The sequence below is a fragment of the Botryllus schlosseri genome, chromosome 4 (assembly GCF_051294905.1).
Source record: "Botryllus schlosseri isolate E-star chromosome 4, Bs_hap1, whole genome shotgun sequence".
Lineage (NCBI taxonomy): Eukaryota > Metazoa > Chordata > Ascidiacea > Stolidobranchia > Styelidae > Botryllus > Botryllus schlosseri.
Window position 1 is genome coordinate 9869364 of NC_137239.1, and position 16647 is coordinate 9886010.

At 39.2% G+C, this 16647-nt stretch overlaps 1 protein-coding gene across 1 annotated transcript; it reads right to left on the reverse strand.

Moving 5' to 3' along the window:
• Nucleotides 1-898: 898 nt before the first annotated feature.
• On the reverse strand, nucleotides 899-15886 carry LOC145437009 (uncharacterized). The gene is made up of 5 exons (XM_080314179.1): nucleotides 15019-15886; nucleotides 6579-6760; nucleotides 3466-3630; nucleotides 2277-2387; nucleotides 899-1655 (listed from the first exon to the last, which is right to left on the reverse strand). Exons 1-5 carry the CDS (start codon nucleotides 15095-15097, stop codon nucleotides 1431-1433), a joined length of 762 nt encoding a protein of 253 aa, XP_080170305.1. The 5' UTR covers nucleotides 15098-15886; the 3' UTR covers nucleotides 899-1430.
• Between the last annotated feature and the right edge of the window lie 761 nt (nucleotides 15887-16647).

The following is a 16647-nucleotide window of genomic DNA, read 5'->3' on the forward strand; positions in this document are numbered from 1 at the left end:
AAATTCGATTGGTTGTATCTCAGTATACGAAATACATAGTTTAAATCTAGGCGCGTTAGTACAAATGACAAATCTGTGAAATCACGATCAAGCCACAATATCGTAACAAATTGCAATATAATAGGTATGATTGATAAAGTGCTAAATTATTTTTATGTGGTATAGAACTGGCATGTTCTTTGTTGTCGCATAAAGATTTGAACTTACCACTTCATTCATTGAATGATGAATGATACTCTCGACTCAAAACCAAATAGACGGTTCAGAATCGAATCGCTCAGGTTCTCAAATTTGCTCAGCCGTACTTTAGGCGTGAATAAGTAAGCTAAATGCTGGTGGCTCACCTGAGAAATATATCCCCGGCCCTGATCTAGATAGCTTGTTGCTAATAGATCTGTAAGCCTGGGCGTGTCGCGAAATGCCGCTTTTCTTTGCAATAGTTGTTTCATTGTGATCCAACGAACAGTAGTGTTGGGCTGGTTCGTAATACGATAATAATATGACCCGAAATTCAACTTGACTTTATTAATAGATAAACGAGAAAAACATTGCAGTCTGTAAAATATTGTTTATGGTATTAATGGTGTTTTTGACCGCAATGGTCATCTGCACCAGATCTATATTCTTTATTTTCATTCGATAGCTGCGCATGCCCACTGGTGTCATGGTCTACTTCTATGCATTTTGAAGACACTGCTGAGGTGAATCATATTGCGAGTAGTAGCCTAGAAAGCTCTAGCCTGGAAAGGGATTCAGGATTCGAACCCGTGCGCACTGAGCCATCTATTTTGGTTTTGCAGCTGTGGATCATACCACCACGCTATATCGCCACCTGCCTGTAAATTGTATGTTGCGATGGAACATTCCTTAAATATAACTGAAGCAGTATTTTACAAAGAACAGTGTACCTTATTTATACAGGGATATAAATAGCGTGTAGCAAATGAAGTGAAAGGAGAACTGGTGAAATATTGAAATAAAAATCGGCAAAATTTGAAAAATATCACAATGCGTCAATTGTACTACTTGGATGACAAGTTACATTTCAGTTCATGAGAACTGTTCACAAAATTTAGGCAGAATAGCATTTTAAATGACGCAACAGCTTCAATTCAGCTAAGGGTCGTAGATTGTTGGTTGAACTAAATGCTATTTCGAAGTACGAGACCACTTCCAGCGTCATTTGAAGCTCAAGAACTGCATGTGCGGATGGCTACCAAGGTTCCAAGTGACAGTTTACAGTTATGGGAGGAATGGTATTAAATAAAAATAAATATAAGTGACGGCGAGATATCTTGAATTCTGCGGTTCGCGGACTTGATGAATCAATGTTTTCCGGGGGACTATTTAATTATGAAAATAGGAGTGTATAACAGTAAAAAAAGTTACGTAAAAAGTAAAACGGCGGCTAATAAATTGCCGCCGTCATCTTAAATCGGCAACATGTACCATCTATATAATACCCAGGCGCTTAGACACAAAACGAATTGCAGCAGGGTAAAACTGACAAGAAGTTCGACTTTCATTTTCTTGACCACGCGCGATTGTGTCAGCACTTTATCGATGATTTGATCCGAACCTCCCGTCTTATTTCTCATCGGGAAGTGCTCAATCGGGACAGGCTTGTTGAGAAAGTCACAGAGCGGCTCCCAGCCCTGGAAATAAAAATTCGCTCAACTCTCTACTCTTTTAACAACAACATGTTCTACACAGTCCATCGTACGACCTGGAGATAACTAAGAATCTCATGGTGAATGATATCTCACCATCTCTAGTTATATACATTGTTCGAAATGATATAAGTTGGTGATATCCAGAACACGGATCGCAGGACAGTGTGGCCCACGAGTTAATGTTAGGCTACTTCGGACCTACAGGGAATTCTGAAAATACACCTGAAAAAGGCCTGCATGTGACGATTCTTTAGCCGCCGCATGTTTACCGTAACTTCGATGTTCATAGACGATGCTCATGAAAAATCGCCGGTGCCGAATAGTCCTGTCTTCCACGCACACACTTTAGTCGGAGAATTCGGATAGCGCATATTATGTATATGTGTGTGCGTATGTGTCCCATATCACCGCATAATAAAACAGACAACGACAGCTGAATTCGCATACAAGAAGAACCCGCCCTTCTAGTGTTTTAGAAATTTAGCTGAGCTGCCTCGCCTGTTATGTTTCTGTGGCCATGACATGTCTTTCATATTACATTTAAAAGCCACGTCGTAGCGCGCGTCGTAATTATGTAGCGAAGGCATAAAAATTGAAAGTTACTTGTGATATGTCATACGTCAGCATCTGGTTTCTCGGAACTATAGATTTCACGAAGGCGAAATGGCGACGCATATGACCGATGAATGTTAGCTTGTTCGGCTTCACTGAACCCTGGAAGAAAATACATCTTGGTTAGAGGCAGGTCAAATTTGACGGTCACATTCCGAATATAAATAAATCTTGGAACATAGTGCCGATATGCGAAAACTTTTGTCTCCATGTACTCCACGCATCTAATTTAGTTGTATAAATGACAGAGGTTATCCGAGTCTGGGATTCCTACATTTCAACTCCCACAATCCGGCGTGTGTTTCTTACACCAGGTGTGGTTGAAGCTATACATGTCAAGATAACACTTCGTTTGATATCAATCACCAGCACCACCATTATAGATTGAGTAGTTAGGTTTTACGTATGAATGTATCGTCATTCGTCATAAAACAATGAGACGCAAGCGTTTCCCTGAGATCGATATTTTGGAAATGATTACTGAAAACTAACCCCGTAGTATACCGTGTCCATAGCTACGACATCACTTCCTTGCCTAATCGTTCGAGCTTCAATTTCCTCGCGTTTGAAGACTTCATTGTAATTCAACTTATGTAAACTTAACCTATATGCCTAACAGAATCAGAACTATTCCGAAACTATAACTTGAATCTAGAACCGATTCAAATCGTAAGCATTAAGTGTTGAATTTCCTGAGTTGAATCTTCGGTTCTATTACAATTATTTACAGTTTTACATTTGGAACTGGACTGACTGGACTGGACCACCAATCAAGGATAATCCGAGAAATATCATCGAAAAACTCACATAACTCCGCTTCTACTGGTCGGAATTGACTCAAATTTGTTTTGCAGCGTCTTTGAAGACAGCTCAACAATCTCATGGGGTTGGCAGAAAAATTTGGAAATTTTTTTTTTTAATTTTCTATAATAAATTAAAATTTTTAATTGGATCTGCGGAGGCCTTTACTGGTTGGAATCGAGTGAAATTTGGTGAGCAAGGTTTTCTACTGCAACCTGACGATTTGAGAGGTGACCGGCTTGAATCGGGAGAAAAAAGTTATTTTTGAACAGCCCTACTGAGCATTCTGTGCCAGACTTCGGCCATTGATACCACACTATTCTTCATCATCTGTAATTTTCGTTGCTGCACAGCTGTTCTAGCAAGATAGCACACTTACAGATATGGCCATACGCATCGTTTCATCCCATCCGTCCATGCTTCTTCCAGTGGGCGTTAGAATTTTCGACATAGTTCGCAAAAACCAATAGTTCTTTTCGTAGTCATCGAGCATTCGTTTGTAACTTTCAAATTGTTCGTTCTCGTCACGGACCGACATTATTACCTATAACAAAATCAAAGATTGTAGAATCGGAATCTGGCTGTAGGCATCTTCTTCATGTTTGCAAACACATTAAGACTTCCTTCATTGGCGTTCTCCGCTGGCATGATCGCGAGGGGTTGCTTTTATGAGATGGGAAGTTAAATAAATATATGTTGAAGTAATTGCCAGATATGTATTATGGTTATCGTGAACAGCGCATACGAATGTCGCTGCGATTAATAAACTATGAAACCTAAAAGAAAACAATGTTTCGAAGCATAAGGACGTGCGCAGCTGTCCACTTTCTCTACAACGTGGTTACAATTTATCAGCGGCGACATCTGCATAGCTCTGGTTAGTATTACTGGGCTATAAACAAATGCCACATGGATCCGTCCCAGCCAATCACTCATGGAGACGGCGAGGTGACCAGTACAGAATTCGCAGAAGGTCATACGTTAATGTCTTAGCGCAGTTGTTCAACTATGCTGTTTTAAGTGTTCCGAGATGGCATAGTGCAGGAGTGGGCAAACTACGGCCCGCCACATCATTTTGTGCGGCCCCGACAGCCTTAAGAAACCTTTTTAAACGTTGATGAAAATGCTCCCTAAAATCTATAATTATTGCAGCCGCTTGACTAAACTTTTTCTCCGAAAATTTCCGCAGGACAATTATTAAGATAAGTTATAGATTGACTATGCTGTTTTTTAAAATTTTCTAGTATTGCTACCACAATCGCCTGACCTCAATGCCCTCGGTTTCAATTTCTACGCATCACAGAACGTCAAACCGGATATGACATAATTCTGTTCATGAGAGTGATTTTAACTTGACAATTCCTCCCAATTAATCACTTTTAGTGTTGTGCTTGGATAAACCGATTCGCTCGTGTGATAAGTAGATTCATCCTCGATATGTCAAGAAGTATTTTATATTTATAATCTCTACATATTGTAGAAATGTATTTACAGATAACATGGTTAGAGCTGGGCAAAATCGAGTACCCGGGTGATTCGATTATGAATCACGTATTTTGCTTCGAGTCGAGTCGAGTAATCGAGTATCACTTATTATGACGTCATAACCGAATATAGTATTTCAAAGTACAAATAGTACCTTTTATGCCACCACAAAGAATATAATGTCCGTTATCCATCATATTAAAGATAGCTAGGTATTTTTTGGACAACACTGATTCCATTTCATTGGGTGGCAATGTTGTGGAATGATCATGACTTTTAACATTTGTAGATTTGTACTATATGTATTATATGCTACGGTACGACCAGTCAAGATTTCAAGGCTTCGTCTGTGAAAATTAGTGTCGAAACTATAATTCTTGTTGATAAATTAACTTTCAGCGGCGAGGAGCGTATAATTTCAGTACTCGAAAAAATCGTCTTTTACTACTCGACTCGAATCACTAAAATTACTACTCGATTCAGATTAGAGTACTCGAATCATTATGCCCAGCCCCAGTTATGATGCCCTCAGCATTGTGTTTCCAGGAGTTAACGCAAAATTAGAATCAGCAAATCTACGAACAGATGATTGCGCACAGATACAAATCTCCATCCTGTTCTAAGAATCGGCACAACCGATGTCCATCCCTAATTTTGACAATTGGATTAGTGAAGACGATCAATTTATAAAATATTGTAAATGTTTCTGACGCGTGTACGTTATCATTAGGGCAATTTTTTTTTGACCTAAAAAACGGAAGATTTTGACCTAAAAAATCTAAATTTTGACCTTTTTTGACCTAAAAAAACTGAAATTTGACCAAATTTTGACCTCACGTATGCAAATTAGGTGTTTTCCCATATAATGTTAAAATTGCACTACTTATCTTCATTTCTGGTTGGAACTGTCTGTCCTTACAAAGTAGATTGGCCTGAAAAAACGTTTTTGGCTCAAAAACTGACAGATTTTTACATGAAAAACTAGTATTTTAACGAAATCTGGCCCTATGAAGAATTCCAGTAGTTACATTACGTATTCTTGTGGAAATAATTAAAATTTGTTGTAGTACAACGAAAGATCCTTTCCTACATTCTCGGGTAGAAAGTGTCTGTCCATACGTAGCTTGCCAAGAACGGAGAAAGAACGTTCAACAGCAGCATTTGTGGGCTGACAACACTCAAGTTGTGTGCACACTGCTGGTGACAAACCGTGCTGCTTCATTCTGACAATGTTGTCTATATCACAATTTTTCAGCTTGCGCTTCTTGATATAAGAACCATGCAATGTCCAAGCAGTCTTGCTTCAGATAGGATATTGCGGTACGTTGACAATAAAACCGTGTCACTATTTGTTTCATTTGACCATTTATGATTCACAATGAGCAGACGATGGTCCGTTTACAACGGTAGGCCTATAAAGTAGGCTACAAGCTGTAAAATATCAAATGATAAGTTCACCGACAGCGCAAAATCTACGATACAAACAAAATGCAGAGGTCAAAAAATGTTTGACTTCGTAAACAATTTTGACAAATTTTGACCTAACGCTACAATTTTGACCTAATTTTGACTTTTTTTGACATGTCAAAAAAAAAATTCCCCTAGTTATCATCAAATCTATGTTTGTTTTGTTTTAATTATGCATATATATTATCCACCTATATATTACCTAGGTCACGATATAATTAAATCAAAATATTGCGTTTTGTCTAATAATCTCAAGTGCGGCCGGCGAATGGATTCAAATGTTGAAAGCGGTCCTCGAGCCAAAAGGTTTGCACACCCCTGGCGTGGTATGATCCACAGCTGAAACACGAATATAGGATGCCAGTACGAGTCCGACCGACCATCCGATCCCGTAAGTGGTGTCTTACAAACGCCTACGAGTTGGCCATGCTATAAGTCGGTAGATATCCAATCATAATGAAGAAAAGCAGCTTGGTGTAAAGGGTCATTGTACCTGCGCATCAATTTACGTGAGCAATAATAGTATCGTAAATGACGAACCTTTACTCCAGGCCAGCGCTTGAAAAAGTTCTCGAAAAAGATCAAATGTGGATTGTCTACAATCGCTTCAACATCTTCCGTGTATACTTTGTCAATGACTGCATCAACGTCAGTAGATTCATTTTTTAGTATCTTCGTCCATTCATCGAAGCCGTATTTAATTGCTTCTTCAACGTCGTACACTGCGTGGAAGAGACAGAAATGTCAATTCAATTTTAGTTGTTAATGTCGTTACAACCCTCTATTTCTGCTAATACTACCAATTGCTACACTAGAAAGTATTAATTGCCCAAGCCACAACATGACTGCAGCTAGATTCTAGAATTACAAAATGATTGTGATAGCGGAAAGATTTTGCCATTCGCAAAATTTTGCCATCAATTGTTTCCAAATCTTAAGTGATATAATAATAATGAGCAACATTATCGATGGATATTGCATTGAATTCCATGAAACAGCTACTATCACCATCAAGCCAGTTTCTTTTATAAATTTCCCTGAACGCTGATTCGTGCAACCGATCATCATGGGTACAGTGGAGTACTATTTACCGACATTAACCGTATCAGTCATATTGTAGTTTTCTTGACTAACTATGCATATATTATACGAAGGATAGAGATTTGACACATGCCTTCTTACGCCAAGCACCGCACTACCCGCTATATAGTATTCCATTACCGCTGGCGCTATACGAATGCAATTATCCGGTCTTTGGGATCGTGTTCATATCAATTATGTCAAGGTCGCTTCAAGACACATGTTTTGAAATCTTTAATGATCTCAGGTTCACACTCGCACACTCGTGGTGTCATGTGCTAGTCGCACCAAATGTCTCCACGTGCGAACTGGGAAGCGGGAAGGTCCGGTTGTCCAGAGTCCAGGACTTATTTTGAGTGCTGATCTAATACAATAAATTTCGACCTGAAATTGTATTGTTATGCAATCAAGGACCACTGCACCACTTTCAAGTGACCTAAGGTTAGGCCGACCATCGAGTGAATTGCATGCCATGAATTTTAAACTTCATTGCTCATGCCCATTGTTACAACACAAGTATTAGCTTTGCTCGCCGTTGCGTAACGAATCTACCCGCACGTACTAAATATACATTCGATGTAGTAGTATCTTTTATGATTGAGAGAACCGCGTCCATGTCGTGTGTCATATCAATACACATCGGATCGGACATCACTACCCTGCAATAGGAAGAGAATAAACGCCAGCTTACGAAGTCCTAGTTACAAATAGTAGGCTTACCATATTTTGGAAATATAAAAAGAGGACACTTTTTCAGAAATTTGAGACTTGCAAAACCGGACAAGAATTCTCAATAATCGGTGAATTTTTCCCACTTTGTGATCGGTTGACTAAACAAAAATAAAATAAAGGTCAACTTTTCGCTCAGAGCTCAAAATACCGTTTTCCTCTCCACATTGCTAGGTGGTTGACTAAAAAAGAAAAAAAAGGCAACTTTTCGCTCAGAGCTCAAATCACCGTTTTTCACTCCGAAATACCCGCCGGAGCGTCACTTCTGTGCTAATTTACGGCACATCACTCGCATTTTGCTCTAAATGTGACCTAAATTTTCAAAAAAGAGGACAAAATCTCAAAAAAGAGGACAAAAGGGCGTCCTCCGAGGACGCTTTCAAAAAAGTCAAAAACGAGGACAAATCCTCTTAAAAGAGGACGTATGGTAACCCTACAAATAGTAACGTAATGAATGGTTTTTAGTTATGGTAAGTTAAACATAGTTTCGACGTTCTGCTCGGCGCAGAGTGTGTACATTTGTACACCGGACAAAGATTTGAAATTTTTTTCTAGTCAAATAACACATGACTATGTCAACATCGAAGCATTAAAGCAACGGCTGTTGACACATCGTAACCAACTCGCTCTTCTCCGTTACTCTTAACGATTGCTCGCAGTATCTGTATGAAGTGGACTGTTGGCAATAGGCATACGTATGTTCAACTGCAAAAAGCATTATTCATTATGACACTTTATCTTATCACTTTATCTTATTCGCATGTGGCCCCACACATGAAGCGAACAACAATCGCTATTTCCCGATTCTTTACTCAACATTTGAATCTGTCGTTATAGTCATGCGTTTTTACGCCATGTTAGCGTGTGCTGTAACTAGAATGAAAATCGTATAGAGAGAGAGGGATATGATATTCTTTCTCGCCTGCACCATCGAGATGCTTTGGCGACGGAGTTGCGATACGGCCCCATGAGGTCATCTAGTCTGCGCCCCCGTTTTTTTTCTCCTCCATGCTGCCGTGATCGCGCCTAGCAGGATAGCTGCGGATACCATTATGACCCGGCCGGGGATCGAACCCACGACCTACCGCTCGAGAAGCCGGACGCATAACCATTACACTATCTCACTATATCTGCCAGAAATCGTCAGCTATAGAGTTGGATAATGGATGTATTGTGACGTAATGAACAAATTATGTCACACTTGAAAAGAAAATTGTTCTTTCATGAGGTATCTTCTCAATCGTTATACTAGTCTTTCAATATATGTTCAGGGCTAGGATTAGAGGCAAAATCAATGTAATCTTGAGTCATCGTGATTAGTTTTACGTGTAATCGTATCGTAATCATAATTGACTTCTTCTAGATCAGTGGTTCTCAACCTTTTTGTCCTCGCGGACCCCTTTCGGCTGTCAGGGAGCGCCGCGGACCACCTCAAGTTTTCGTTTAAATTTAGCTCAATTATCGCGCAACCGTGATATGACGTCTGCAAAATTTAACTGTGGGATAGTGATAAACAGCAGCAAAATGGCCTATCTTATAGATATTATCATACATTATGTATAAATTGATGTGATAAATAGAAACCAATTGACTAATCCTATAAATATTATTATACATTATGTAGAAATTGTATCAATTTTTATTATTTCAAAGCGAATTTTGCAGGTGCATTTATTGAAATTTATGGTCATGTCTTGAAACCCGCGCTTCTGATTTACTGTGAACGAGTGCTGAAAATCCACTTCCTCAAAGACAGGTGGTGGTGAATGTAAAATTAACTCGTAACGCTTCCGACGACACCGTAAGGCTCCAAAATTTAGAAACAGTTTTTTGAGTGAAAGTCTAGCCTAGCCATTCTTATCTAGCAGATCAACTTGCAATTATACTTCAATAGTGGTTATGTATACAGAAGAAAATGGATCAAAAATTTCCATTTCAAGCGACTGCTCACTATATTACTGAGACTGCCAACTTATAAACATCTTGAAGTCACCCTGATTGATCTTACTAGTCTGACTTTATATTTTAGCGCAGACCCCGATAAAACATCTTCAAATAGCAATATATGTTCGTATCATTAGGCTGCTGTCAATTTATCAATAAAAATGAGTTTGTATAGTAGGATGTTTCATTTCCAAAGGCCATTTTTGTTATGTGAGTCGTGAAGCTTTACCAGTTATGAAGCGAATCTGTCTCGTGATTTACCTAATTGAAAAAATACAATTTAGTCTATTAATCATTTTCCAAGTTTGGAGGTCTCGCGGACCCCCTGAAAATGCTTCGCGGAGCCCCGGTTGAGAACCACTGTTCTAGATTTTACTATAATCGCAATCGTAATTGCATGACTCAGAACTAATCGTAATTGCAATCGATTACGTTGAGGAACAAATCACCCCGTGTCAGATTACTGATTATTGCACGTTGTATCGGCAGTGCAGTTCTAATGAATGTGAACTGAATCGAATATATTGCGATCGAACGATGGCAACAAGACAGACGTACACTCTACGAGTTCAAAGGTACGTTCGGTGAGTACACATGCAGTTGACATTCTACGCATCAGTTCAGTTCAATTCAGTTAATTATTTAAAAAACGTCATATGAATGCATGACAATATTGTGATACAATGAAAAGATAGCAAGGTGTCGAAGCGATCGGAGTAGTCTTTGATATCCAAATGAGAACGTGAATCAACGAATCACAACGAGTCGTGTGGGTAACGAGTTATACTAAATGGCGACAAGGGACATTGCGCGATAATCCCGGAATACGAGGGTATCAAGTAGACCAGAGGTCTCAAACTCAAATGTGCTCGCCGGCCAGTTTTCCAGTTTTGACGACGCCGCGGGCCGCAGCATTTAGAGGGGTATTCTATATCTTTCCAAGTAGGTCGTATTTGGCGCGAATGAATTGTCCTATTGAAAGTGAGCCGATCCAGCAGACTGACAGTAAACACACGTCGGCAAAATGTGATTTAGTCTTGTATCAATTTAGGCCGGGCACGAAAAGAATCATCACATTTATAACTATTGCAATAGAATTGTTGTTGTACTTGATGTATATTAATCATAAGATATAGACACCATATTGGTGGACAAATGTATGATGCCATCATAGAAGCTGTCGGGTTATAATTTTGCAGCTACTATTAATATTTTGAATTTAACAGATTGATAATAGAGACTGATCTGATATCAAAACATTTTTAGGTTGATCATTGTAATTCCAATCCAGGATTCGGGTATAGGCCTACTTCTGATAAGTAGGCTATTAATCTCACGGCCAATCTTCAAATATAGGAGCAGAAAAATATAAATATAATATAAATATATTAATGAATGTGTCCTATATAGTGATTGAAATGTCGGAACGCCGAACGGTCCATTGTTGTTACATCGTTGGAGCGTACCACGACGGTACTCGGTACCTTTACGTGGCCTTAATAACATGGTTTAGCGACCAACGATGTAACTAACAGATTGCCAATGGTTGTCATAGCTATTGCCTGCTTAGTTAGCAAAATACCAAGCTGTGACCTTCTCATCATCTATTACTATTCCCCTGATACGCGATTAGTTTGTTGCGTCCATGGTTCAAACAAATTCACGGCATTCCGAGTCCACTCGAGTCATTTTCACTTTGCCATCGAGTAATTCTAAGAAAGGTCGCGTCCAACTTCAACTCACAAATTTCAGTTAGGAATCGTTAAGGGTCTGGTTTTGTCACCATGAATTGGAAATGTTGTGAAATAGTGAATCTTCCACTGCATGGTAGCGTTTGCAATTGATGTGATAGTGAAGTTTGATGAATAATTTCAGGCTTTCGGAGCAATTTAAGAGATAATTTTCACTTTATAACCTAAAAAGATACATGTGACACTTATATATTGTAAAATTAATAAAAATCTAAAATATCGTCGCGGGCCGCACAAAATGCTCTGGCGGGCCGCGTGTTTGAGACCTCTGAAGTAGACAATAGTTGCTACACGTAATTGATGATTACACAAGAGAAAGTTCGTCTACAATCTGTAATGCGTTTTTTACATCACGCACAAAGGTTTTTGTGTAGCTAGAGTCGCGTTAATCGTTTGCTGATAAGGCTGGGTGGCTGCATTTCTCGATCACTCTTCGAGAAGTCTTTGGAGGAAGGAATTAATACCAATTCTCGGGCATAAGCAATACCACACTGTCGATTTTCGTAGTCCAAATAAAATGACGGCCTAGAAAATGTGGTTCATGAATAATTGTGAGCACGGGAACATGACGCAAAAATAATTTAATTTGGAACAATGTTTCTCAACCTTTTTGACCTCGCGGACCTGTAAAACTCCAAAACTAATGTTGTGGTCCGGTGGCCTTCAAAAACCGAAATTAGCCCTAAATTAACTACGACAAATGCATGCAACTTAGTTGATGCCTTTTTGCTGGTAGATATTTACGCGTGGTTCTATTGAAATTTCTGCAAGTCGAAGCTAACAAAGTACCTGATTGTGATTCTTCGGTATCTTTTGAAAAAAAATGGATATTTGCTACAGCCTGTATTATATTGTCATGTGGAATACCCATAGAGCATATTGCTTTCCGATACGGAGAAAATTGCTTCGAGTTCTGCTTAAGCTAAACGATAAAAGTTAAGTATGTAAAGTTGGAGGAAATGTTAACATACAAAGTATTCTAAAATAATTTGACAAAAACAAAATGGTCAATTTGTTTTAACGTTTAATTTTCACTGTTACTTCGATGGTACCTCCTACAATGCATACTGTCCACAAGTTTTAAAATACGTGACTTGACTTCACACATGCTTAACCACATGTCACGCTCTACTTTCAAAATCGATTCGAATGTTTCGTTTTTAATATATCAATGCGTTGAATCCGACTTCGCTCAGCCACGTGGTGAATATTCGTCCAATAACAAATTTATGCATATAGTCGGGTACGTTGAGTGCATTGAAACCAATGGGTAAAAATGAGGTACAGATGGGCCAAGCTTCGCTTGTTACCAGAAACAAAGCTTGAATTGCGTGGACATGTGACTATATTGTCCGTATATTGCATGCATATTTCCATAATTAAGATACATTCATATAATCTTACTTTCTCTTGCCCGGTGTGTCAGTGTTATGAAACAATTGGTTTTAATGAAGGTGCAGGAAAACACTGGATGAACACAGACTAATGAAGTACAAAGTGATCTGCATAAAAACGAGAAGGCTCACTCGTATATGAGTCAAACGTTGCTCTGTTGCTACAAGGGTTACGACCCGAGCTCGAAAGTTTAAATAACCGGTATTATTCGAATACTAATATAGCACTGTTCCCATAAATCCGAACATTATTAATCTCATGGTACGATGATCCCTCTAAATCGCCATACTTGGAACACAGCAGGCAACTGCTATGAACTCGAACAATAAATATCATTCAGGACAAGTTGAGTCTACCCACCTTGGGTCGCAACCTGGAGGTTGCCGACCCCTGAACTAATGCAATAAACAGCCCTTTTTGCCTGACTAAGTTGTGAGATATGTATAGGAACTTCTAGTGGGAGAATACCAACCTTATATATTTCGCTATTTACTTGATTTTCTTTCACAAAACCAAGTCGATTATGGTTGACTTGCAAAAAAAAAGTGCAGTGTTGTATTCTAACTGTTCAGCTCCAGTATCAGTATCAGTTTATTATTATTTGCATCATTTCGAGTCACCCCAAAAACTGCGATACAATGAAAAGATGGTAAGGTGCCGAAACGACTTGGAGTAGTCTTTGAGTTCGGAAACTCACCATGGCTAGGCGAAGTCAGATAAATAGCTGCGAGTCAGCGTTTTTAAACATCAACTTGGATAAAGAATACATTTCGCATCTGCATGACCATTAAAGACCTTTACCATATTGCCTGCGACTCGCCCTTGCGGTTAGAGCAGTGCAAAATCGAGTATACTCGAGTAAGTGATTACTACGTTTCTTGAGTGTGAATGAGGTTGAAAGTTCATACATGTATTTTTTACACAACCACTAGAGCAGACCTAGGCAAAGTGCGACCCGCGAAAGGTTTCTTCGAATTCAAAACATGAAACGCACTTTGCAGTGTTTTTGTGTGGATTAAACCATAAGCTGTATCAACTGAACATGAAATTCGTTTATTTTGAAGCCTGTTCAGTGTTCATCAATATGCCACGAATACACTGCCTACGTAGGCTACTTCGCATGCGTAATCCAGATTCAAAATAAACTTAATGTAGCAAAGTATCAGGAGAAATTGAAATCACAAGAAATCTCTCTTTCCGTATAGTTAATTTCAAACATTCGATACCATTGTCACACTACGCATAATACGGTATGTGTTCCAAATTGTTACGTTTTTGAATACCTAATTCGTAAATCAAATCAATCAGCGCTAGTGATTACTATGAGTCGTCATCATCCATATAGGATGAACGGCCATGACAAAAAAGGAAGCCGATAGCTAGAATTCAAAGAAGGATTACAGCACTAAAGATTTGTATACAGGAGTCAGAGGTAAACTCATTCTTTTAGTTTGCACCGAGCAGGTCGTCAAGATTAGGGATTTTAATTGAAGTCGGTCTGGTGACAAGAACACGAAGACAGACATTCAGTCCAAGGTGCGCTGGACAAACCTTAAAAGAACTGCAGCCCGGAAAGGCAGCAACAAAGAAAACAAGCTTTTTAACATCTCAAATACATTTTAGTGCAGTGGTGCTCAAACGGGGGGAGGGGGGAGCGAAGCCGCAGTTAAATGAAAATTTCCTTGCGCTCCGCACGATTTACCTCCAGTTCATTGTTATTGCTTTGTTTTTTGTTCAACTTTGATATTTGAGAATTCTCTAATCAGAAGCCATAACTTTCAATGCCATGAAACTATCCGTTGGGATACCTAGCGTTCTGATTTCTCTCTTTAATAATTTGTGATATCACGATAAGGGGGAGGAAGAGTATTCCACTATTATAAAGGCTGGCATCTAATAAGTTCGAGAACCACTGCAATAACACGATATTTGAATTTCCTACGATAGCTCCATGATGAAGCTATTATGAAACAGTGCATTCAATTTTGAGAAGGCACTTTAGGCCGACCTAATCATATATATTTCAAACTGGTATTGGATAACATTTCATTTCCCTATTTAATAGGATAAATTAACATCACCTTTATATCCGAGTATACGGAGGGCATGTGCCAATGACTTGGTGCCACTCTTCGGGTATCCGGCGCAAATAACTTTCATCTTCAAGCAGCTGTGATTATTTTAATAAATATTAACCTGAATAGATAAGCTGAATTTTATCTTCCTGACTGCGGTGTCCGGTATAGATCGCGCAATATAAGTTGTGCACTGTGCAGTGTATGATGAATGTAGCTTACGTAATGCCTACAGCTCAAACTCTGTCGTAGTGCGAATCCGCAGACCTTGGAAACCTGACATGGAAAACAATCACGACTGCCAATCTGGCATTAAGAAGTCAGGCCCGCACCGCCTACGGTCACCCCTTCTCTCGAAAATATCACCAAGGTCAAATGATATGATTGACATTTTACCGATATGATTCCAGTCGGCCATTTCTGCTAGCCGCGGTTGATAAATATATTACACGTATACCCGCATTTAACCTCACTCCTGACGGCTCTCCCATTCATTGACTACTATAGTATTCCAAGCAACGCAATAGTTTTCCAGGTAAATCGTTTGCCGACCTGCCCTGAATACGTGATATCGATCAACACCTCACGATCGTGACTACTTTATCGCCCCGGTTCCTCCGCTTCGTGTAACGATTTGAAAATGTATGAATTAAGTCTGCATGAAGTGCTCGCATTAGTAAGATTTCCAACTGCAATTTAGCAATGATGCTAATAAACTTTTCAATATCTTAACCACGCGTGAACTGAATGAATTATGATGCGATTGAACGATTGTAACGCGACATAAGTATTGTAGATATTGTACACACTACAAGATCACATGTATGCCTACGTGCCGTCATACACTGCAAATTGTGTACACTGCGCGTACGGACATTGCGCGAATTGCAAGAGAACGTATCAGTTCAGTTCTGTTAATTATGGAAAATTCCATCAGATCAATGCACCCCAAAATTAAGATACAATATCAAAATATGAAGGCGTTGTAGCAACATAGAGTAGCTTTGCAAATCAGACACCCACCAGGACTGGGGATGTAGGGAAAAGGCATTTATACACTGAATGAAAAGTATAAATATACTGAAAACTAGAGCAGCGTTTCTCACACCTTTTACGATCGCGTACCACCTAGACCTCAAATGAATTGTTTTTACTCGATTCCATCCTTATTAGTTGGTTATTCGCATCATTACCAAACCATAACACACAGGAATATAGCATGAAACACAATTTAATTCGATGAATGCAAATATTTCCGCAGCTCAATTCTACCTCGGGTATCATATTATATCAGAGCACTTCGCAAGTATGTCCAAGCGCCAGATTTCGACTCTTGGACTTTATTGCAATTAGGTCATGGAGACCTAATGAAACAATTAGTTCAGCTGTGCAACAATTTCACGTTGGTATTATTGCGCTACAGCAGCTTCACACCACAACAAAGAATACCAAGCAATTAGCGAGATTGGATATTGGATAAGTATGCCACTAGTGTTTATAGATTACCAGCCTCTAAAGCGGCACTTTGACCACAATTCCTCTGCAATTAGGTCATGGAGACCTACCCTGAATTGTGGTCAAAGTGCCGCTTTAAAGGCTGGTAATCTATAAACACTAGTGGCATACTTATTCATT